The 20,454-nt window shown below is 59.4% G+C and overlaps 3 protein-coding genes across 8 annotated transcripts; 1 reads left to right on the top strand and 2 right to left on the bottom strand.

Annotated features, from left to right (window-relative positions):
* Nucleotides 1-83: 83 nt before the first annotated feature.
* On the bottom strand, nucleotides 84-6,861 carry LOC138390451 (F-box only protein 6). Of its 2 annotated transcripts, none has more exons than XM_069479349.1 (7): nucleotides 6,799-6,861; nucleotides 5,483-5,571; nucleotides 4,295-4,590; nucleotides 2,210-2,336; nucleotides 1,592-1,687; nucleotides 528-663; nucleotides 84-324 (listed from the first exon to the last, which is right to left on the bottom strand). In XM_069479349.1, exons 3-7 carry the CDS (start codon nucleotides 4,557-4,559, stop codon nucleotides 85-87), a joined length of 864 nt encoding a protein of 287 aa, XP_069335450.1. In that variant the 5' UTR covers nucleotides 4,560-4,590; nucleotides 5,483-5,571; nucleotides 6,799-6,861; the 3' UTR covers nucleotide 84. The 2 variants fall into 2 exon arrangements, with proteins under 2 accessions (XP_069335450.1, XP_069335449.1); XM_069479348.1 differs by lacking the exon at nucleotides 6,799-6,861 and adding an exon at nucleotides 6,155-6,571.
* An 805-nt stretch (nucleotides 6,862-7,666) lies between these two features.
* Nucleotides 7,667-14,182, bottom strand: LOC138389154 (F-box only protein 44). 5 transcript variants are annotated; one of them, XM_069477333.1, is made up of 7 exons: nucleotides 13,820-13,868; nucleotides 13,044-13,176; nucleotides 12,602-12,896; nucleotides 11,313-11,439; nucleotides 11,075-11,170; nucleotides 10,832-10,967; nucleotides 7,667-8,767 (listed from the first exon to the last, which is right to left on the bottom strand). In XM_069477333.1, exons 3-7 carry the CDS (start codon nucleotides 12,864-12,866, stop codon nucleotides 8,624-8,626), a joined length of 768 nt encoding a protein of 255 aa, XP_069333434.1. In that variant the 5' UTR covers nucleotides 12,867-12,896; nucleotides 13,044-13,176; nucleotides 13,820-13,868; the 3' UTR covers nucleotides 7,667-8,623. The 5 variants fall into 5 exon arrangements, with proteins under 5 accessions (XP_069333434.1, XP_069333435.1, XP_069333437.1 ...); XM_069477334.1 differs by lacking the exons at nucleotides 13,044-13,176; nucleotides 13,820-13,868 and adding an exon at nucleotides 14,155-14,182; XM_069477335.1 differs by lacking the exons at nucleotides 7,667-8,767; nucleotides 13,044-13,176; nucleotides 13,820-13,868 and adding an exon at nucleotides 8,778-9,016 and having other exon boundaries at nucleotides 12,602-13,025.
* Nucleotides 14,183-14,301: 119 nt separating this feature from the next.
* FBXO2 (F-box protein 2) lies at nucleotides 14,302-19,619 on the top strand. Its single transcript, XM_069477332.1, has 6 exons — nucleotides 14,302-14,420; nucleotides 17,273-17,641; nucleotides 18,031-18,160; nucleotides 18,223-18,318; nucleotides 18,765-18,903; nucleotides 19,141-19,619. Exons 1-6 carry the CDS (start codon nucleotides 14,399-14,401, stop codon nucleotides 19,273-19,275), a joined length of 891 nt encoding a protein of 296 aa, XP_069333433.1. The 5' UTR covers nucleotides 14,302-14,398; the 3' UTR covers nucleotides 19,276-19,619.
* Nucleotides 19,620-20,454: the final 835 nt, after the last annotated feature.

Genomic DNA, 20,454 nt, shown 5'->3' with positions numbered 1-20,454 from the left:
GCCTACTCCCGGCTCAGCTCTTGCCTGGAAGGACTTGGCTGAAGCAGACAGGGGACGGATGAATGGCTGTCAGAGGACAGACTGTCAGAAGGGCTGGTGGAGACGAAGTGGGGAGGGCCGGTGGGCAGCTTCCTCCTGCCCCTGCCGAGGCTCGGGCAGAGCTGTGGCGGCAGCCGGGTTCCTGGTCGTCTCATGGCTGATGATGATGCTGCTGTTGGTGACCCGGGGCCCATACCAGCCTGCCCAGAACTGGGTGTCCTTGCCCCCGTGCTGAAAGAGGATGTGGCGGACGCCTGGAGGGTAGTCTGAGAAGGTGTGGGAGACCTGAGGGGAGAGGAAGTGACCACTGAGACTGGGGAGAGGGTGGGATGACCCCTCAACTGGAGAGAGGGAGGGAGGAGCCTGTTCGGTGGGAGAAAGCTGCCCAGGCCAGAAGGCAGGGGCTTCAGGCGCTGGGGCTGCCCCTTGTTTCCTGCCATCCTGGCCCTGGGGGAAGGGGGTGCCAGTGCAAGCAGAGGAGGCCTCACCTCTGTCCACATGGCGTCGTTCCACTGTTGGATGGTCACAGGCGGGGGCTCGAAGGAGGCCAAGACGATGTAGTCGGCGGAGACCAGCTGCACTCGGATTTGGTAGGTGCAGCCACAGTCTGCTCTGGCTGCGAACCTGGGGAGGGTGCGGTTGAGAGCTGCCCCAGGGGCCCACGAGGTGGAGTTTCCTTTCCCTGAGCTTGGCTGGAGCCCCCTTGTGCTGGCGCTGCCCTGCCCATCAGGCCCAGTTGGCGTCAGTGTCCCCTTGGCCTCACTGTGGCCCGTGGGTAAGCAGTCTGTCCGTGTTGGGCCTCAGTTACCCTATCTGAGAAAAAGGGCAACTCCTTTGGCCGTTCTACTCAAGATGTGACCTTAGAAAGCAAAAGGCCCTCCACAGAGATAGAGTCCCTGACTGTGGAAGCTGTGTCGCCTGCACTTACAATGGACTGGGCTGTAGATTCAGTGGCAGATTCCAGGGTGACCTGTGTGATGGGGCCGGTACAGTCACCCTCTGCTCAGCCCAGCTGCCCCTCTGCATACCCCTCTAGCCTCCCCCCCTCCGGGTGGTGGCCTTGGGGGCTGGCTAGAACTGGGGTCCTGCTTCTGCCTTGGGCCAAGGCAGACCCCTGCACAGCTCTGTGTACAGAGTAGGAGCTCGGGAAAGAGTCGTGGGGTGAACAGGGAAAAGGGGCTGGGGAGAAGGGAGGCAGGAAGGCCTGTGAGTCTCCACCAAGTCCAGGGTCCTTTGTTGTTCCAGGGCCTGTTAGTGACATCACACCTGGGGGCGCCGCAGTCTTCCCATCTGCAAACGGGGGCTACTGTGTCCTGCTGGTGGTCACAGGGTAGTGGGGAGCCTAGAGGTGCCGCTGGGTGAGCAGGCACTGGGTCTTATGGCAGAGGGAGGGTGTGCCAGGTCTGGCTGGCTCTAGGGGCAGCCCCGGCCCCAGCACACTGCTGGGCACAGAGCGGGCACTCGGTATGAGTTGTCCTACCCAGTGGGTATCGCAGTAAGAGAAGAGGGACAGATGTAGAGTGTGGGGATACAGGCCACGCGCCCCACTCACCAGTCTTTGACCACGATGTTGGGCCGAAATGTGTCCATGAGCTCCTCCCAGTAGCCCTCGGCCTTAAGGTCCACCAGCTGGGACTTGAGGCACGTGCTGGGGAGCGGGGAGAGAGATTGCACCCCCTGGTGTGCTCCACAGGCCCTTCCTCGCCCAGGCCTCGGCAGCCCTGGTGAACCCAGGGTGTCCCTTGACCGCTACAGGACCAGCACTGGTTGGTGTTGCCTCTGGCTCCTACCGTGGTGCAGGCCCATGAGGAATACATGCATGGAGTGTGACCCACTTGTGCCTGGGTGGCATCTGGTTCCAGTCCAGAGGCCCAGTCTCCCAGGATACCAAGGAGGGCACCTCTGTGAACTCACGTGCCTGGATTAGGGACGCCTGCAGACACCCCTGACTTAACTGCCCAGTCGGCGCCTGGCCTCCTTCAAATGACATCCATTCCTACCACCCAGCCACTGAGTTACTCGCTGCAGGAAGCAGGGGACCCTGAGCAGGTTTGGCCTTCACACACCTGTCTTGAGCTTCGCAGAGACCCTCCCTTAGGCCTGAGACTTGGCAAAGGTGTCCTGACTTTCTACCCCTCCACATAAGCCTCCTGGGTTCAGGCTTTCTTACCTGTACGATGTGACAAAGTACTTCTTGACTTTGGGATCAGGAAAATCCATCCCATGGTCTCCAGGGAGGCTTTCCACCTTCCAGTGGTCCCCCCCATTGGAGTCGATTTGCCATGATCCCATATCCTCTAGGAAAATGGAAGCAGAGGTGAGATCCCCTCCCCACTAGGTGCTGGGAGGACTGGAGGGAGGGTGGTTGGCGTTATCGAATCCCTTGGGGGACGGTGGGGTGGGGGGAAGACTCAGATGTCTAGGGGTATGGATGCCAAAGGGTTAACCAGCTAGTTCCTTTTTGAGGGTATTATGTGGCCAAGGTCAGCACCCACCAGTCCAAGTGCACTCCAACTGCACCTTGGAGCACCCCCACAAAGCTCCCTCCTCCAACACATTCCCTCCTGTCCCCATATCATCTCTTACTGGGACCCTTCCCTCCCACGTAGTCCCAAACTGGCTTGACTCCTAATGTGAGGCTGAAAAAAAGAACACGCATCACCAGAAATTCTGAACCAAACCTTTCCTCACTTCCATGTTGTGGAGCTATGGGAAATACCCAAGTATCAGTTCTTGAAAAATTAAATTGCTGAGGGCCTTTGACAGTACTGTCTGTCCTCAGTGGCTAATGCGAGTTCATCCCTGTGTGGGCTGCTTCCCTGACCGCTGACATCCCCCGACGTCCAGGAGGGAGAGGCCCCTGGTTAACTACATAACCAGGGTTGGATGGGGACCCTGGGAGGACTGATTTGCAGTTTTGTTGGAGGGTCGTGGGGACCTACTATTCTGATATGAATCAGATGGCCTGTGCCCAGGGTGAGAGTGGTAAGTAGGAGGACAGGCGCCCTCTGGGCTGGTGGCTGTGGTAACCCCCAATTTGTGAAAGGACCTCCATCAAGCGGGCTCGGCAGGTTTCAGGGTTATCCCCTTCAAACTGAGCTTAGAGGACCTTAGAAAACAGTGGCACTTCTCTACCTAGGCTGTCCTGAACAATCACTGGGGCGCTTTTCCAAATGACTGACTTGCTCCCTATGCCAGGAGCCCTGGGCACCCCCAGTAGACAGCCAGAGGAGTCACATGCAGGAGCTGGGCTGGTGCTGAGCACGGGCCCTGGGAGAAATCTGGGCAAGGCCCGACCTGACCATTGCCGGGCCCAGGGCAAGGCAAGGCCGCAGGCAGCTGTCACGCAGTGTGGGCTGGGCGGGCAGCTTCTGAGTGGGACCTGGGGCAGGCAGAGAGACTGTCTGGGGTGTTGTCTACGGGGTCTCTGGGAGGAGCTCAAGACCTTTACTGGCCAGGACCAGGCCCTGGAAGCTGGGCAAGTCCTCATCTTGGAGCCTAAAGCTTCCCATCTGTAAAATGGAGCCCATCCTAACTGTTTGGCCAACTCCCAGGATTCTCATGAGGCTAAAGGGGGAAAAGGGACTCTTGGTGCACAAACCATGCTTCATGATCTGCTGCTGCTGTGGCCCCAACAAGAAGCATGGTGCCTGGTATACAGTAGGTGCTGAATGAATGATGGGGAAAAACCCTTGGCAAATAGAATATTCCAGGCTAAACAGGGACCTCAAACTATATGATCACAGTCACCTCTAAATCCTCTAGAACGAGGATCATGGGAGGGTGGGGAATTCATTTGTAAAGACTTCACACAGACGTGACACAAGAGGCCCTCGATGAACACTGGGCAGCTTGGACTGAACTACGGGGACAGCTGGATCTGCCGTGTGTTCGTTCACTCAACAAACGTTTCCCGAGCACCTGCTATGTGAAGGTGTCACCGTGGACATTGTGTAGAGTGGCAGACAAGGTCCATCAGGCCCCTGAAACTTGAAGTTTGTGACAGAGCAAGGTAAGGTAATTATGAAAAGTGCTATCGGGCACTGAATGGGGGTGACGTGGAGGTGGGGAGAGCTGTTTTTAGACTGGGGGTTCAGGGCAGGTCTCTGGACTGAAATCTGAAGAAAAAGGAGGAACCAAGAGAGTGGGGTAGGTGTTAGGGGTGTAAGAGAACATTCCGGGTAGTGCAAAAGCCCCGAGGCTCAGGGTGGGAAGGAACCAGCCCCGTGGCAGCCCCACGTCACCCCCAGCCCACCTTCCGCACACGGGTTGCGCAGGAGGTTCCTACGGAGGCTGCACAGGAAGTAGAAGATCTTCCAGTTGTCCACAGGCTGGTCCCAGTCCTCGGTGATGAAGCCCTCGAGCAGGCACTTGCGCTTCCAGAGGGTCACAACGTCAATGAGGTCTCGCCAGAGGCTGCAGACCGGGCGACAGCGCAGCAGGAGCTGGCGGGCAGGCACGTGCGTGAACAGCTCCAGCAGGATGTTCTCGGGCAGCTCGTTGATGCTGACCAGGGCCATGGCTGAGCGGGGGTGGGGCGCACCCACAGGCCTGCGGGGGGCGACAGTGGAAATGAGCCCTGACCAGGGAGGTGGGCCCTGAGATCGCTGGAAACCCGGCCGGGGACTCCTCGCTAATGGTCTCATCTTCCGTGAAAACCAGAGGGGCTAGACAAGCAGCATTTGTGAGGGTCCTTCTGGTACACAGGAGGCCCTCAACCGACAGAGTGGTCACAGGTCACGCACATTTGGAAGAGTACAATAAAAACAGTCTTTAGGGACAAATTCTTTTAAAGGTCTCTCGCCCCATTAAAAAAAAATGCTCAATTTTAGAGCCAGTGGGCCGGGTGAACTGTAAGACTTTGTTGAAGTCTCTGTTGTTTGCGAGTCCTGCAAGCTCTGTGAGGTTTTGGTAATCTGTTATTTTAACGCTGTGAACTGTGAGAATATGACATCTTTTTTACATCCCCAGACTCATAAATGCTCGTTCAGTGGTGGGGCCAGTGCTGAGAAACACCCTCCTCCCTCTCTTCAAATGCTCGCTTTGGCCCGGAAGCCAGATGTGATGTGATAAAACACCGCAATGAGAAGGCTACACAGCTCCGGGCCGGGCTGCCTTGGGTGTCTGGCGAGTCCACTTGGAAATGGCCGGAAGACGGAGCAGATGGAGGGTGCCTGAGGCACCTGCCTGGGCTCGAATCCTGGCCTGCAGTGGGAACTGTCCTGACCCCAGAAGGGCCGGGAGGACTGAGTATTAGTGAAGCACTTGGCCCAGGCTGGCACAGAGAGCTGTTCACATCGCTGCCACCACCAGGGCAGGAACTTGCCCCCAAGAACACCTTCCGCTCTGCACCTCTGCACTGCACACAGGTTTTGGGAAACTTCCAAACAGTGCCACCACCCTCACGTGAATCTGTTGCCCTACGGGAATCCCAGGTACTTGCCCCAGGTCGGTCGGAGTGGGCTGGCAGCCAGGGCTCTGCACTGTCACTCAGATGGGCCGGATCTGCTCACATGTGGGCAGGACGTTCACCTACATGTAGGGAGACAGAGAAACTTGCTGGCTGCTTCCGCTTTTCTGTAGCGACTTGGCCAGAGAAGCAGGGCACGGTCTTGTTAAAGTGCCCATCCCACAAAACATGCGGGTGGGAACGCGTTCTGGCTGCTGCCCCGGGAAGGGAACTTTAAAATGGCAAAGAAAAACCACCGGTAAGAAAGGTACTTATGCCTTGTGAAAAACACTTTTGATGGGAAAAACCCTGAGTGTGGCCAGATCTTCTCTTCAGGAGCAACTGTAAGCACTTAAAAATATGAACTCTGTCAATTAAAAAATGTTGACAACTTCCAAAAGCATCCTCTAGACCAAATACAGGTCATTAGGCTTCAAGTTAGAGGCATTTTAGGTACAAATAGCTTACCACCGTGGCATCCAAAGCCTGGTCTCTGGCTCTGGTCGCATTTTATCACCCTCCCCGGACATTTCAGTTTCTGTTGTCACCTAGGGAGAAGCCTGCCAGCGGAGGGGTGGGGCAGGGCCATACCAGGTGGTGACGGCCATACCAGGGCATTTTCTAGTGGTAAAGCCCACGCCAGCCCTAAGAAGCCACCTCACTCACTCCTCACACCGGTGTCGCACGCTCTCCATTTCTGCAGGGACCCTCCGGGCGGGCCCTCGAGGCTCTTACTACGCCCGCCCCTGGGAAGCAGAAGCTGTCTCCGATCCCGCAGGCGAGCGCCGCCGCGGGGTGTGGCCCGGGTGGTCACGGACACCGAGCCTGCGCCTGGGCAGCCCCGCGGCCAGGGCCCGAGTCAGAGACAGGGCCCGGCGTTCCCGACCCGGCACAGCGCGGCCCCGCTCGGGCGACCGGTCCCCGTCCGAGCCGCCCGGCACGGCGTCCGCGGGCTCGGCTCAGCCCCACAGCCCCGCGCCGGAAACCCGGGCGCCTCTCGTCCGCCACCCACTGCCGGTCCCCTGCTGGGCCGCGACCTGGGCCCGGGACCAGAGCTCGGAGTCGGCCTGGAGCCTGCGGCCTTGGCGCAGTCGGCTGTCGCCCCGCCCCGCGTCACGCACCACGCCCCCCCTCCCTCCCCCTCCGTCCGCACCGCCACCGCCACCGCCACCCGGGGGCCAGCACGGGAAGACAAGCCTCGGGTCCTGGGGCCGGCCGCGCTCCGGAAGCCCGAGCCTCGCCGCAGCCCGCGTTCCCTGAAGCCCAGGCTCCCCCTCCAGGCGGCGGGCGGCCCCGCAGCCGGCACCCACCTCTTCCCTCCGCGCCTCCCGCGCGGCCGCTCCTCTCGCCCGCTCCCACCTCCTCCCACTTGCTCCAGCCTGCTCCTTCCACGCGAGGGAGGCACGGGGCGGGGCCGGCGCTCGGCTGGACCCCGGGCCCCACCCCCGAGGAGGCAGCTGACACCCGCCCTTTCCTTCCCTAGGGCGAGACCTCGGCAGGCCTCAGTTAATTCAAAAGTAAAAACCTCTTCGGGTTTTAGTCTTGAATTCCTTCCTTCATTCAACACATATTTATCAAGCACTTCGTTCAGGCAACCACCAAAGGTTGTGCAGGCTGTGCACTGTGCAAGGGGGCTGGCCCAGGCTGCATTGTTAATTGCAGTCAGGGCTGCATCTTCTCGGTGGAAGGGCGTCTTTTTCCAGTTTGCCATACAGTTGGTGGGTGGTGGTCCCAGCCGGGCAGAAGCCCTAATGTAGCTCACCGTTGAGTGAGATAATTAGATGTAGTGAGTACTTATTGCGCACCTACTATGTGCCAGGCCTCATCTCATGTCAGCAAAGCTCTTGGTGAAGAGTAAAACCAGGAAGCAGTGTCCGAGTGGCACTGCAGACCCAGCATGACGTGGATGCAAGGGCTGCCCAGGATTATCCGCACACCCTGCCCCCAGCCTGGCCTCCAGAGAAAGCTGGCAGTACCGAAGGGCTGCCGGGCGAGATGTCTGCAGCTTGTTGAGGGTCCCACGACCCTGGTTCTGTGATGGTCTGGCTCCTGAAATGTCAGCCCCTCTAGGTATTTTCAACAGAAGCCACACCATCGCACCTCCTGCAGGTCTGGGCAGGACCACCGAGGGAGTTTGCCTTCCCCTCCAGAAACCACAGGGCACAGGCTGAGCTGGGAACACCTTTTATTTGGCCACATGCAACAGGACAAGTCAGGAGAACACTGCTGTCCTTCCAGCAGGAGGGAGAGGCAGAAGCAGGGTGGGGTGGGGAGGTCCTCGGAATGGCAGTTCCAAGGGTAGGGTGGGGCTTGGAATGCCCTCCAAGCCACAGGGAGTGCCTTGGAGGTGGACAGGTGGTCCTTGAACACCCTCTACCCGACTCATCTCATTCTGAGAGCTCCTACATTCAGCTCTCAGAAATCAGAGCCTCGTCCTGCCCCCCACCTACCCTGGAACACCCTGTGCAGGATTCCTTGGATCCTCTGGGAGCCTTATCCCCACCTGGTATCGATCTGGCTTGTGGGGCTTCATTGATAGTGAGCACAGTCCACACTGGGCCTGAACCCCATCCCACTCTGGGTCTGCCCATCTCAGACTGGGCCTGAGCCTGTGACCAAAGCCACTGCTGAGCAGGCAGGCAGAGCCCGGCTCCTACTTCCCAGATCTCTCTGAGTAACATGGTCGGTCACCCCTGTGTCCATACTATTTAGGGCAGCTTAGCTTGCCAGATGTCTTGCCTGTCCCTGCTCCAGGGGCCCCCAGACAACACAGGGAGAAAGGTCCCAGGAGGGGAAAGTAGAGACAGATCTAGGTGGCATCCAAGCTTGGAGACCCACTCTCAAGAGGAGCCCGGGGAACACGCTGTACTGCCCTAACCTCAAGCGGTTCATCCCTTAAAGGGGCCCACGAAGGCCTCCCCTGCCATCACTCAGGTCAAGACCTTGGGTGGCGAGCTGGCCCCCCACAGCTCGTGAGGGCTGCCCAAACTAAGGGGCTCCACAAAGAAGAGGCGACAGGGGGCAAGGGTGAACTCAGAGCTGGGGACGCCTGGTCTCCACCTCCCCTTCCCAAGCCCGGCCCTTCTCTGACAGCAGTTTAGCAGTCAGGGTTCGGTGGACGGGGGTACAGGGGCGTCAGTGCAGCGGGGGCCCGATGGTGATGCTGCTGTTGGTGACCCTGGGGCCGTACCAGCCGGCCCAGTAGTGAGTGTCCACACCACCGTGCTGAAACCAGATGTAGCGGACGCCCGGCGGGTAGTTGGAGAACGTGTGGGAGACCTGGGGTGGGGAGCAGGCAGAGGGGGGAGAGGTCAAGGGCACTGACCCTGAGCGTGGCACTGCCTGTGGGGCCAGGGGAGCAAGATGGGGCAGAGTTCTTAGTGCTGGAGCAGGAATCAGTGGAATGTTGTTTTAGTCCTCCCTCTGCGATTTTGAGCAGACCACCTTCCGTCTCTGTGCCTCAGTTTCCTCATCTGTAACGTGCAGCAAAATCATGCTGGGTCCACGCCACAGGATTACCATGTGGAACTGAAAGACACCGCGGGCTGCTAAAGGATGTCCAACATGGTCATCCCTGGGCACGGGTGGCTCTTTGAGTTAAAATTAATTAAAATTACGTAAACTAAAAATTCAGGTACTCAGTTGTGTTAGGAACTGACTCTTCCTAAGTGTTCAATAGTCACAAGTGGCTGCTGGCGACCTTACTGGACAGCGCAGACACAGACCCTTTCTACTGTTGCAAGTTTATCGGACAGTGCTGGTCTAGATCAGGGGTCGGCAAACTATGGCCTGCAGGCACACTGCCTGTTTATGTAAATAAAGTTTTACTGGAACACTCTCAAGTCCATTTCTTTCTTTTTTTTTTTTTTTTTTGAGACAGAGTCTCACTCTGTTGCCCAGGCTAGAGTGAGTGCCGTGGCGTCAGCCTAGCTCACAGCAACCTCAAACTCCTGAGCTCAAGCGATCCTCCTGTCTCAGCCTCCCGAGTAGCTGGGACTACAGGCATGCACCACCATGCCCGGCTAATTTTTTCTATATATATTTTTAGCTGTCCATATCATTTCTTTCTATTTTTAGTAGAGATGGGGTCTCGCTCTTGCTCAGGCTGGTCTCGAACTCCTGAGCTCAAACGATCCGCCCACCTCGGCCTCCCAGAGTGCTAGGATTACAGGCGTGAGCCACCGCGCCCGGCCTCAAGTCCATTTCTTTACAGATTGTCTAAAGCTGCTTTTACACAACAACAGCACAGGTGAGTAGTAGTGACAAAGACAGTGTGGCCTGCAAAGCCTAAAATATTTGTATCTTCCATTTTAAGAAAATATTTACTGGCCAGGAGCAGTGGCTCACGCCTATAATCCTAGCCCCCTGGAGGCTGAGGTGGGAGGATTGCTTGAGCCCAAGAGTTCAAGACCAGCCTGAGCAAGAGCCAGACCCCATCTCTACTAAAAATAGAAAAATTAGCTGGGTGTGGTAGCACGCACCTGTAGTCCCAGCTACTCGGGAGGCTGAGGCAGGACAATCACCTGAGCCCAGGAGTTTGAGGTTGCAGTGAGCTATGATGACGCCACTGCACTCTAGCTGGGAGTGACAGAGCGAGACTCTGTCTCAAAAAATAAAAAATTAAAAAAAAATAAAAATAAAAAATACATGCTACTTACAAAAACAACAACGACAACAACAACAACAACAACAACAAAACAAAACAAGGCCGGGTGCGGTGGCTCACGCCTGTAATCCTAGCACTCTGGGAGGCCGAGGCGGGTGGATCGCTCGAAGTCAGGAGTTTGAGACCAGCCTGAGGAAGAGCGAGACCCCATCTCTACTAAAAATAGAAAGAAATTATCTGGCCAACTAAAATATATATAGAAAAAATTAGCCGGGCATGGTGGCGCATGCTGTAGTCCCAGCTACCCGGGAGGCTGAGGCAGGAGGATCGCTTAAGGAGTCTGAGGTTGCTGTGAGCTGGGCTGACGCCACGGCACTCACTCTAGCCTGGGCAACAAAGGAGACTCTGTCTCAAAAAAAAAAAACAAAACACACACACACAAAACACTTGCTGACTCTGGTCCAGAAAATAGTAATAACTGATACTAATAATTAGTAACAGTTAACCTTTTGAACATTTTTTTGGACCTGGCCTTCCCAGCATCATGTCACTGACTTCTTCTCGAGCTTGGTGAGAGCAGCACTATCATACCCATTTTATAGAAGTAACTGAAGCTCGGAGCAGGGGAAGCCAAGGCAAGAAGGAGCAGAGATTGGGTCTGAACCTAGGCCTGTGTGACAGCAGTCTCAGCTTTGGGCAGTCTCCCCCTGTCCCCTGCCCCTCCGGGGCCCACACACCTCCCTCCACTTGGCATCGCTCTTCTGCTGGATTGTTGCCGGGTCTGGCTGGAAGGTCCCCAGAGGCACATGCGCAGACGACAGGAGCTGAACACACAGCTGGTACTTGGACCCGCAGTCCCGCCTGGCTGCAAACCTGCAGGGAGAGGGAAGGCCCATCAGGGCCTGGGAGATGGGGGGCAGGGTGGAGGTGGGGCACCTGAGCGGCAGGCCCCCCCCCAGACCCTCCCCCCAGGCACTCACCAGTCCTTGACCTCAATGTCCGGCCGTGTGGTGTCCATCAGCTCCTCCCAATACCCTTCGGCCTTGAGGTCCACCACCTGGGACTTGAGGCAGGTGCTGGGGGTGGGCGGAGGGGTGGGAGGGGCTGGGGCTCACCGCTAGGGCACTGGGGGGGCTAGGACTGCCCCTCCCCAGGTGGGAGAGACCCCAGGGTGAAGTGACTTGGGCTTCCCTCCACCCCAAGAGACCCGGCTCTTACTAATAAGAAGTCACGAAGTATTTCTTGACCTGGGCATTGGGGAACTCCTTTCTCTGGTCTCCAGAGAGATCTTCCACCTTCCACTCATCGCCTCCGTTCACATCCAGGCTCCAGAACTCAAACCCCTCTGGTGGGAAAGCAGAGTTCGCACTGAAGGGAAGCCCCTCAGTGGCCACCTTCTCCCAAGTGTCCCTTCTTCCCTGCTCCTCTGCCTGGATCTTGGCGGCTGCCCATGCCACGAGACACTGCCTACCTTGTATTCGCTGTTTCCTGCGTCCCAGGCACAGGTAAGCGGTTTCCCTGGGAATCCTGAGACACAGGATGATGTGAACGAGCAGACCCCTTCCGTGATGGAGAATGCTCTGACGTGGGCCAGACAGATCTAGGTCTAGTCCCTGCTGTACCAATACTGGGCTGTGTGGCCTTAGTAAGTTGCTTTCCCTCTCTGAGCCTTAGTTTTCTCCTCTGTAAATTGGAGTAAGAAAAGTGGCTGGGAAACTTTTTCTACAGAGTGCCAAAATATTTTAGGTTTTGTGGGCCGCATACTGTTTCTACTGCATAGTTTTTGTTATTTTGTTTTCTTTTTTTAAAAAGATAAAAATTATTCTTAACTCCTCAGCCAGATTTGGCACGTGGAAGGACCATCGTTTGCCAAATGCTGGTCGAGAGCACGGCTATTGGCGAGTCAAGTGAAGCAGGCATCTGAAAGCTCTGGAGAGCTTGGAGGAGTTCATAATTTTGCTCTGGAATTCGACCATGAGAGGGAGAATGAGGTTCCCATCCCATCCCTGCATCCACCGGACGAATTGCACCATAGCGAGGGAAGAAGGGGCTTCTGGATGACTGTAGATGCCTTGTTTTACCTGGTTTTGTAACACGCTGGAAAGAAGACTGGATCTCCCATTCTTCTAGAAGCAAAACCGCCCTTTCCATCTGGGACAGTTTCAGTAGGCCTAGCCCTGGAGTCTGGGAGGCCAAGAAAATGTGACTCTGACTTCCTGGTCTTGTGTCCTGAGCACAATTAGTCGCAACTGGCCAACATTCCCCTTCCTAGGCAAGGTCACTGGGGAAATAATCTTAAGAGTGGAATAAGAAACAATACTCTTGGGCCTCAGCTTGCCCATCTGAAAAATGTGTGCACTACCAGTATCTACTTCCTAGGGTTACTGTGAGGGGATTAAAGAAGCTAAGCATCCAAAGTACCTGGCTCATGGTGTGCGCTCAATAAATGTTAGCTGATTTCATGACAGTGTGTGTGTTGACGGCACGCCAGACCCCCTGTGCCCCACCTTCTGCACACGGGTTGTGCAAGAGGTTCCTGTGGAGGCTACGTAAGAAGTAGAAGATCTTCCAGTCAGCCACGGGCTGGTCCCAGTCCTCGGTGATGAAGCCCTCGCGCAGGCACTTGCGCTTCCAGAGGGTCACCAGGTCAATGAGGTCTCGCCAGAGGCTACAGACCAGGCGGCAGCGCAGCAGCAGCTGGCGGGCGGGCACGTGCGTGAACAGCTCCAGCAGGATGTTCTCGGGCAGCTCGTTGATGTTCCCCACGGCCATGGCTTGTGGCTTCTGGACACCCTCCTGTGGCTATGGAAAAGCTATGCCACAGACCCGGCCCTCTCTCCGAACCATTTCATTTGCAGCACCTGGTGGTGGTGGAGGTCCCATGCCAGCTCTAACGTTTACTAGCTGGGGGAGTCACTATGCCTCCCCAAGCCTGTTTCCTCCTCTTACCTCCAGGGTCACTGGGGCCGTCCAAGGAGTTTCAGACACAGCATTTGCTCAATAAAAGTTGAGCTCTGATTTTTCAATGGCACCTCTCAACGCCCTCTAAGGAGGTTTAGGAGGCCCAGACTGGTAGAAGGAACTGCCAAGGTCAAACGGACAGGGGCAGGGGGGAAGCGGCTTGGGGGTCTTCTCTGACTCTAGAACGAGCCTTTTTAAATAGGCCAGTCTTTAGAGAGGAAATAACGCGCAGCCCCGCAGAGCACTCCAGGCTGCTCCGTCTCCACCATCCTCCCTCCCGTTCTCAAAACGTGATGTTGGGGGTTGGGGAATAATTATCACTGCCTTTCACGGAGGTCAAAGGGCTCAAGCGACTTTCTCAAGATCACAGAGGAAACGGTCTGCCCAGCTGGAACTGGCGAGAGGTGGGCGACAGGGAAGGGCCCTTCCTAGCTCCCTACCCCCATCCCCGCGGCTGGGCTCCAGCGCCAGGTCCGCCGACGCGCCTGCGCCTCCCCTTCCACGCTGTGGCCTTAAAATGTCCCCGAAAGTCGAGGCTCGGACCCCCGCGCGTCTATGGCGACCCGAGCCCGGATTCCCGCCCCCGCCGCGGCTCGCGGCCGCGCAGTGCGTCCGGGGTAAGCTCGGCGGCCCGGGCCTCGTTGGTGGCGCCGGGCCTCCCTCGGCGCACTGCGGCGGGGCCAGGAGCCGCGGAGCCCGCCCGCCAGGCCCCGGCCCGGCAGCGTCCCCTCCCCGGCGCTCCCACGCGCCCCTCCGCCGGTCACCTGCGCTCGGCCGCCGCGGCGCGATAGGGCTCAGCCACCCGGGCCTGCGGTCGCGGGGGAAGCCGCCCCGCCCCGGCCCCGCCCCCGCGGCCCTGGCCCCGCCCCGCGCCGGGCCAGGGACACGCCCCCCACCGCATCGCAGGAAAATTACCTGGGGGGAGGGGGCGGAGCGGGCCTCCTACCCCCGCAACTCCGCCTGGGCCGCGCGATTCCCGCGCCCTCCGTCTGACCCGGACTCGCGCTGCCCCCCTCGCCTCCTCCTCCTAGTACCCCCCGGGAGCGAGCTGAGGGACGACCCAGTCGGACCCCCCACTTGAGAAAACCCGACTCCTGACCTTTCCCGGCCTCCTGGGTCCGCCGAGGAAGCCGGAGCCTTAGGCCTCGGCCGACTGCTGCGACTGCGGGGCGGCTGGGCCCGGGGCCAAAGGCGGGGCGGGGCGGGAGCGGGGACCTTTAAGAGGCGCGGCCGCCGGGACCGACCCAGACGCGGGCAGCGCCGGGACTCGCCACCGCCGCCGCCGCCGCTCGCAGCCCGCAGCGCTCCGGCTCCTCCTCCTCTCGCGACTGCCCTCCGCAGCGATGGACGGAGACGGGGACCCAGGTAGCCGGCGCCCCCTGGTCTCGCTCGCTCCAGCTGGGAGGGGGACCGGGGCAGGCGCGCGGGTACCACAAAGCGGGATCACCAGAGAGCCAGGGGCCCGGAGGCCCAGCGCCGCAAACTTTCACGCAAGCAGAGTCCTTGAGACAATCTCAAAAGAGCACAGCCTTCTCCCCGGTGTCTTGGTCTGGCGGGAGGCCTTGAGAGGGACAGGCTGGGAGGAAGGACTCCTGGGTCCCATTTGCCCAGGAAGTAGCATGGGAGGACAGCTTCTTGAGGGTCTGTCAGGCGGGGGTGCTGGGGCGGTCTGGGATGGAGGCTGCAAGCCGCCTTCTTCACCTTCCTCCCTTTGCCAGCCCTGGCCCTTCAGTGGCCTCAATCCTGATGGGTTTCTTGGGGTTACCTGCCTCTCTCCACCCATGCCAGCCTTCCCTCTGGGCTCCCGCATCTGGAGGGGCTGCCCTTCACCTGGGGGGCAGGATGCTCAGTGGGCACCAGGCCAGCGGTGAGGGAGAGTTGGGGGCAGCTCTTGGCTGGCCCTCTGAGACTGCCCAGTCATCTCTGGCACCAAGGGCCCCCCCATCCCTCCAACTCCCTGCTGGGCCTGTAGGGGTTGCCTGCTGAGTCAGGGTGGGAACAAGACCTGCCTGCAGACTGCCCTCCCCCTTCCTCACTGGCCCAGCTGAGGGTGGGCATTGCCTGGGGGTCTCCAGCCCTGAAAATCCCAGCTCCTGCAGCCCCCTTGCCACACCCTCTGTAGAGCCCCAGAATCGGCCCCTGCGTTTTCCCAGGGCCCAGCTATTCCTGGGACTCTGGGGCCCCATCCAGGTGAGTGAATCAGCCTCAGAGGCGACTTCCAGGGGCCAGATAACTTTCCAACAGCAACAATGTGGGGAGTTGTGTGTGCGAGAGAGGGTGGGGGGGCTGTAATCGGATCTGGGGCCTCGAATGCCAGGCCTGGGGGCCAGAAGAACAGACTGGGTGAGGTACACCTTTCGGGGGAGCATCAGGTGTCCGCTGGGGCCAGGGCAGGGCAGGGGGAGGGGTGGAGAGGTGAGGACACTGGGCCCAGCTCCCCAGAGAGCTGTAGGCATGTGGGTGGGCAGGCGATGTGGCTTCAGGGCCCAGTATTTTCCTCTCTGCCTTCCTGCTGTTCTCCTGTGCGATCTGGGAGAAGCCGCTAAGCCTCTCTGGGCCTCTGGTTCCTCTTTGCCGAAAGGGAGGGTGTAAACTTCCATATCATAAAGATGTGGCCCAAAAATGCTATTAATGGAGGGACAGTGCTGTGCTGAGTGAGATTCACTCAGTAAGGCATACTAAGGACTCACTGTGTGCTCTGGGCTCTGAGAAACAGGTAAACCTTGGTCGGCACTTAAGGGCCCGACTGTGTGTGTGTGAGGAGGCTGCTGCATGTGGGGAGGTTCGGGGCTGGAAGGCCTGGGCCCTGCCACCTGTCCCCTCCCCCAGGGTCCGGCCTGTTCCCACCACTGCCATGGCTTTCTGGGGCCCAGCCTTCAGGAGCCCCCATCCTAGTCTGAGAGCGGTGGCCTCCCCTATCCCCCAGAGTGGCCCCATCTTCTCCTCACTGACGCTCCCTCCTCCAGAGATACTGGGCACTCCGTATCTGCTTACTCAAGGCTCCGGTGGCCCAGCTGAAGCTGGCCCGGATCCAAGGGACGGTGCTGCTGACATGCCCACCTCCTTACGATTCGGATGCCATTGCCCCCGCCCCAGGGGATTTGAGCATCAGCACTGTGAACCTGGCATCTACAAAATGATCACCCCATTTTATAGATGAGGAAACTGAGGGCCAGGGATGGGAGAAGAGGTGAAGAAACTGTCCTTTCCAAAGCCCCCGTTTGATATACAGAGTTTCTTTTAACAAGCTCCTCTCCATCCCCAAGTCACACAACAGAGGCTGGCTTTGGACAGCTGGGCCTGCAGCTCCCTCTTTCCCCCCAGCCCCAGGCCTCAAGTCCTGTGTCCCCTCCCCTAAATACTACCAGTGTGTCCTTCAGGAAGTCACTTCATCTCTGAGCCTGAGCATTTTCATCTGCAAAATCAAAATCCTAACAGTGCCTACTTCCACGAGTTATTTTGTCGAGGCTGTGGTGGTTTAGGGTGGCTCCCGGCCGGCTGGGTTCAAAGCCAGGCTCCAACCACTTATTAGCAGTGTGATCCAGCTGTTTCCCGTCCCTGTGCTTCAGCGCTTCCTCCGTGAAGCAGGGGCAGCAATGGCTGAGGGCCGCCTGGAGGACACGGGGTGAGGATCTAGCGTAAAGGGAACTGAAATGCTCAGGACAGTGCCTGGCGCTTGCTGAGTGCCCACTAAGCGTGCGCCCCGACAGCGCGCCAGGCACCGGGGGTGAAGCAGAGGGTTTCCCAGACTCGGTTCCCGCCCTCGTGAGGCTTGGTCTTGTCTGGAGAAAGGCGCTCATCAAACGACCACACCTGGGGACAAAAGCTAGAAAGCTGGGAGAGGGTGGAATGGGGGGAAGTCCAGGGGGGCTTCCTGAGGAGGTGAGGGGAGCAGGCTCTCAGAGGGTGGCTGGGAGGATTGAAGGAGTTCATGTGCGAAGCCTTAGGACAATGGTCTAGATGGCTGCCATTAACATTATCCTTGCTGTTATCTGCCCAGGGATGGTGTTTACGGGCCCTTGGGGGAAACAGGCCTCTGAGGCAACTCTTTAGGACTTAGGAGCTGCTCTGTGGCCCCTGTCCCTTGGGCCTCCTGCCTGGGCACCTGGCCCCAGCTGTGGAGCGTCCCAGGGTGGGTGGTGGGGCGGGTGCCGGCGCACTGCGGTCCGCGCTGTGGAGGGGACAGGCTGGGGGAGTCACCGCCTGCCCGCCCGCAGAGAGCGTGGGCCAGCCGGAGGAACAGCCGGAGGAGGCGTGCGCGGAGGCGAGCGCCGAGGAGGAGCGGCCCGAGGACCAGGAGGAGGAGGACCAGGCGGCGGCGGCGGCGGCGTACCTGGCGGAGCTGCCCGAGCCGCTGCTGCTGCGCGTGCTGGCCGAGCTGCCGGCCGCCGAGCTGGTGCGGGCCTGCCGCCTGGTGTGCCTGCGCTGGAAGGAGCTGGTGGACGGCGCCCCGCTGTGGCTGCTCAAGTGCCAGCAGGAGGGGCTGGTGCCCGAGGGCGGCGCGGAGGACGAGCGCGACCACTGGCAGCAGTTCTACTTCCTGAGCAAGCGGCGGCGCAACCTGCTGCGCAACCCGTGCGGGGAAGGTGAGCGGCCCCGCGGGAGCTCAGCGTCCCCGCCTGTGAAGGGGCCGTGGCGGCCTTTTCAGGGTTAAATGCCGCAAAGCGCTTGGCTCTGTGCCCAGCACGGAGTGGCCCCAATAATTCCTGCCCATTACCATACCTCGCTGGCCGTCTGCGCCCTGGGTCTCTGTCCCGGATCCTTCCAGCCTCCGTGAGCTGGGGCAGGACGGGCCCTGGCGACAGTCCTCCAGGAGGGAGAATCAGGAAGTTCCGCCCCACCATCCATCGCGTGCCCACCCCGACGCCACTGAAGTGCCGCGTTCGCCCAGCCCCCCTCTGTCATGCCAAGAGAAGCCCTGCCCCAGCCTCAGCAGGGACTGGGTGACCACGGTGGGCCTGTCTTGTCCCTACAGAGGACTTGGAGGGCTGGAGCGACGTGGAGCACGGCGGGGACGGCTGGAGGGTGGAGGAGCTGCCTGGAGACTGTGGGGTGGAATTCACCCACGATGACAGCGTCAAGAAGTTCTTTGCCTCCTCCTTCGAGTAAGGAGAAGCCGGGAGGGCGGGAGGGGGCGTCCTTTCCTTCCTAACTGTCGTTCTCCCAGGTGGTGTCGCAAAGCGCAGGTCATTGATCTGCAGGCGGAGGGCTACTGGGAGGAGCTGCTGGACACGACTCAGCCGGCCATCGTGGTGAAGGACTGGTGAGGCCGCGGGCGGGGCGGGACAGCGAGGAGGGAGCCACAGCAGAGGGGCCCTGCCGCGGGGGCCACCGCCTCCCGGCTAGGGGTTGGCCACGTGGGTTGACAGCTTCTCCCCTCCTGAGTTTCAAATGTTGGCAAATACACACACACACACACACACACGTGTTTGTAATATATATAGAAGTGTATGTGTGTGTGTATATATATTTTTTAATCAGTCTGCGGTGCAAACAAAATGTGACTCAGGGCTGGCTTTCGCCCCAAGGTTGGGTGTGGCCGACCTGGGATTTAGTCTTTGCGTTTGGATCTTGGGCCACTTTCTCTGTCTGGTCTAGCTTTTCTTATCTGTAAAATGGGAGCACGGGCGGTACCGGCGCCGGGTGTAAATGAGGACTTGGGTAGAAGGCCAGGTCCCTAGGACGCGCTCGCTCCTTCCCTCGGGGCAGGTACTCAGGCCGCTGCGACGCCGGCTGCCTGTACGAGCTCACCGTGAAGCTGCTGTCTGAGCACGAGGACGTGCTGGCGGAGTTCAACAGCGGGCAGGTGGCAGTGCCGCAGGACAGTGACGGCGAGGGCTGGATCCAGGTGAGCCTGGAGGGGCGGAGACGGCGGGGTGGGGCCTGGGCTCGAGGGGTGGGGCCCGTGGAGACCCCACCCACGGCGCGCCTGGGCTGGCGGTCGAGGGGCGAGGGGCGGTGGAAACGCGCGTACTCCCCGCGGAGAAACCCAGGGGAACTAGAGACCGGGCGGCGTGCCCGGGTGGGGGAGCAGGGGGAGGACTCGGGACCCCTGGGGCTGACTCTCCCTACCTCCGGTCCCCAGATCTCCCACACCTTCACCGACTACGGGCCAGGAGTCCGCTTCGTCCGCTTCGAGCACGGGGGGCAGGACTCCGTCTACTGGAAGGGCTGGTTTGGGGCCCGGGTGACCAACAGCAGCGTGTGGGTGGAGCCCTGAGCGACCCTCCTCCAAGCTTCCCCAGCTGCCTGGAGGGGCAGAGGCTGGGGTAGATAGGCCTTAACTTAGTCGTAGCATCCTCGCCTTCCCCAAGCCACGAACCCTCCTTCTCTCACGCCCCTTGCTACATGCCCAGCCCCCAGGCGGGGAGAGAGGGGTTTACAGGCATACATTTGCTTCTGTTTGCACCTTCTCGGCAGCCGGCTTCTAGAATGTACGATCGGTGAGGGCGTGGGCCCTGCTGAATCTCCTGCACCTAGCACAGTGCCTAGCTCAAAGTGGGCGCTTAATAAATATTATTTGTCCAAGGAAGGAATGAATGAACAAAGGATGAATGAACACCTCTCCCCTCCCATCCTTTTCTGTCTTCTGAGGGCCCAGCCTGGAAAAACACTTGGTGGGGCTCCAGCTGCTCCGGTTTCCAGGGGCCCCTGGGCCGGTATGGAGCCGGTCAGGCCCGGGCCGGCAGGGCTGGACAAAGGCTGGGATTGTGAGGCCAAGGAGGGGTGAGCTGGGCCTGGCGCCTCACCGACACCCTAGCTGCCCAGAGGCCAGAACAGGGTTGGGGGGGGCTGCCCTCAGGCCTCTCTTGGCCCAGCGATTATCGTACGCCTTGCTGCCTCCCAATCCCTTTCTGAAGGCAGGGTGGTGAGGTGGTGGTGGCACTGGATCTGGGTACCAGTTCTCCTGGGCCCGGGTCTGGGAGTTGCAGGGGGGAGCACAGAAAGGACCAGTTTGTCATCCCTCTTCCGTTCTTGCCCACTCCGTGCTGTCCTGGTGTTGGATTGGACAGGAGTCATTAGCATCTGGTCTCATTGGTCATTTTCCAAGCTTGGCCCTGAGGCTGGCCCCTGGCACTGCTTTTGGGGAGGGGAGGGTGTTGTGCCGGGTTCTGTGCTTGGGCACTCTCCTCTGCCCTCCCCAGCAGCTCTCAAACCCAGCCCCTTCCCAGGACTCTCAGCCGCTGGTCCTGGGGGCCTTTGAAGGGCTTGAAACATCTGCCCTCCTCTCCTGAAGTGGAGACCAATAAGATCACTGTGACCCCGCAGCTTTGCTTTGCTTGTGAGCCCTGATGCTCCCTGCTGCTCAGGTGGGCCTGCACGGGTCAAGCTGGGGTCTGCCTGCAATTGTTCATTGGTTCGTTCATTCACTCATTCATTCACAATTCCCAGACCCCCA

The sequence above is a fragment of the Eulemur rufifrons genome, chromosome 8 (genome assembly GCF_041146395.1).
Source record: "Eulemur rufifrons isolate Redbay chromosome 8, OSU_ERuf_1, whole genome shotgun sequence".
Taxonomy (NCBI): Eukaryota; Metazoa; Chordata; class Mammalia; order Primates; family Lemuridae; genus Eulemur; species Eulemur rufifrons.
The sequence above is the reverse complement of the archived record's forward strand: the minus strand, read 5'-3'. Positions and strand labels throughout refer to the sequence as shown.

Coding starts and splice junctions, on each gene's coding strand:
- LOC138390451 (XM_069479349.1), bottom strand. CDS start 4,559: ATGGCCCTGGTCAGCATCAACGAGCTGCCCGAGAACATCCTGCTGGAG. Junction 2,337..4,294: donor GCGCAACCCGTGTGCGGAAG/GTGGGCTGGGGG, acceptor CCATTTTCCTAG/AGGATATGGGATCATGGCAA. Junction 325..527: donor ACGACGCCATGTGGACAGAG/GTGAGGCCTCCT, acceptor CTCTCCCCTCAG/GTCTCCCACACCTTCTCAGA.
- LOC138389154 (XM_069477334.1), bottom strand. CDS start 12,866: ATGGCCGTGGGGAACATCAACGAGCTGCCCGAGAACATCCTGCTGGAG. Junction 11,440..12,601: donor GCACAACCCGTGTGCAGAAG/GTGGGGCACAGG, acceptor CTTTCCCACCAG/AGGGGTTTGAGTTCTGGAGC. Junction 10,968..11,074: donor GACATTGAGGTCAAGGACTG/GTGAGTGCCTGG, acceptor CTCTCCCTGCAG/GTTTGCAGCCAGGCGGGACT.
- FBXO2 (XM_069477332.1), top strand. CDS start 14,399: ATGGACGGAGACGGGGACCCAG. Junction 14,421..17,272: donor GGACGGAGACGGGGACCCAG/GTAGCCGGCGCC, acceptor GCCCGCCCGCAG/AGAGCGTGGGCCAGCCGGAG. Junction 18,319..18,764: donor GCCATCGTGGTGAAGGACTG/GTGAGGCCGCGG, acceptor CCCTCGGGGCAG/GTACTCAGGCCGCTGCGACG.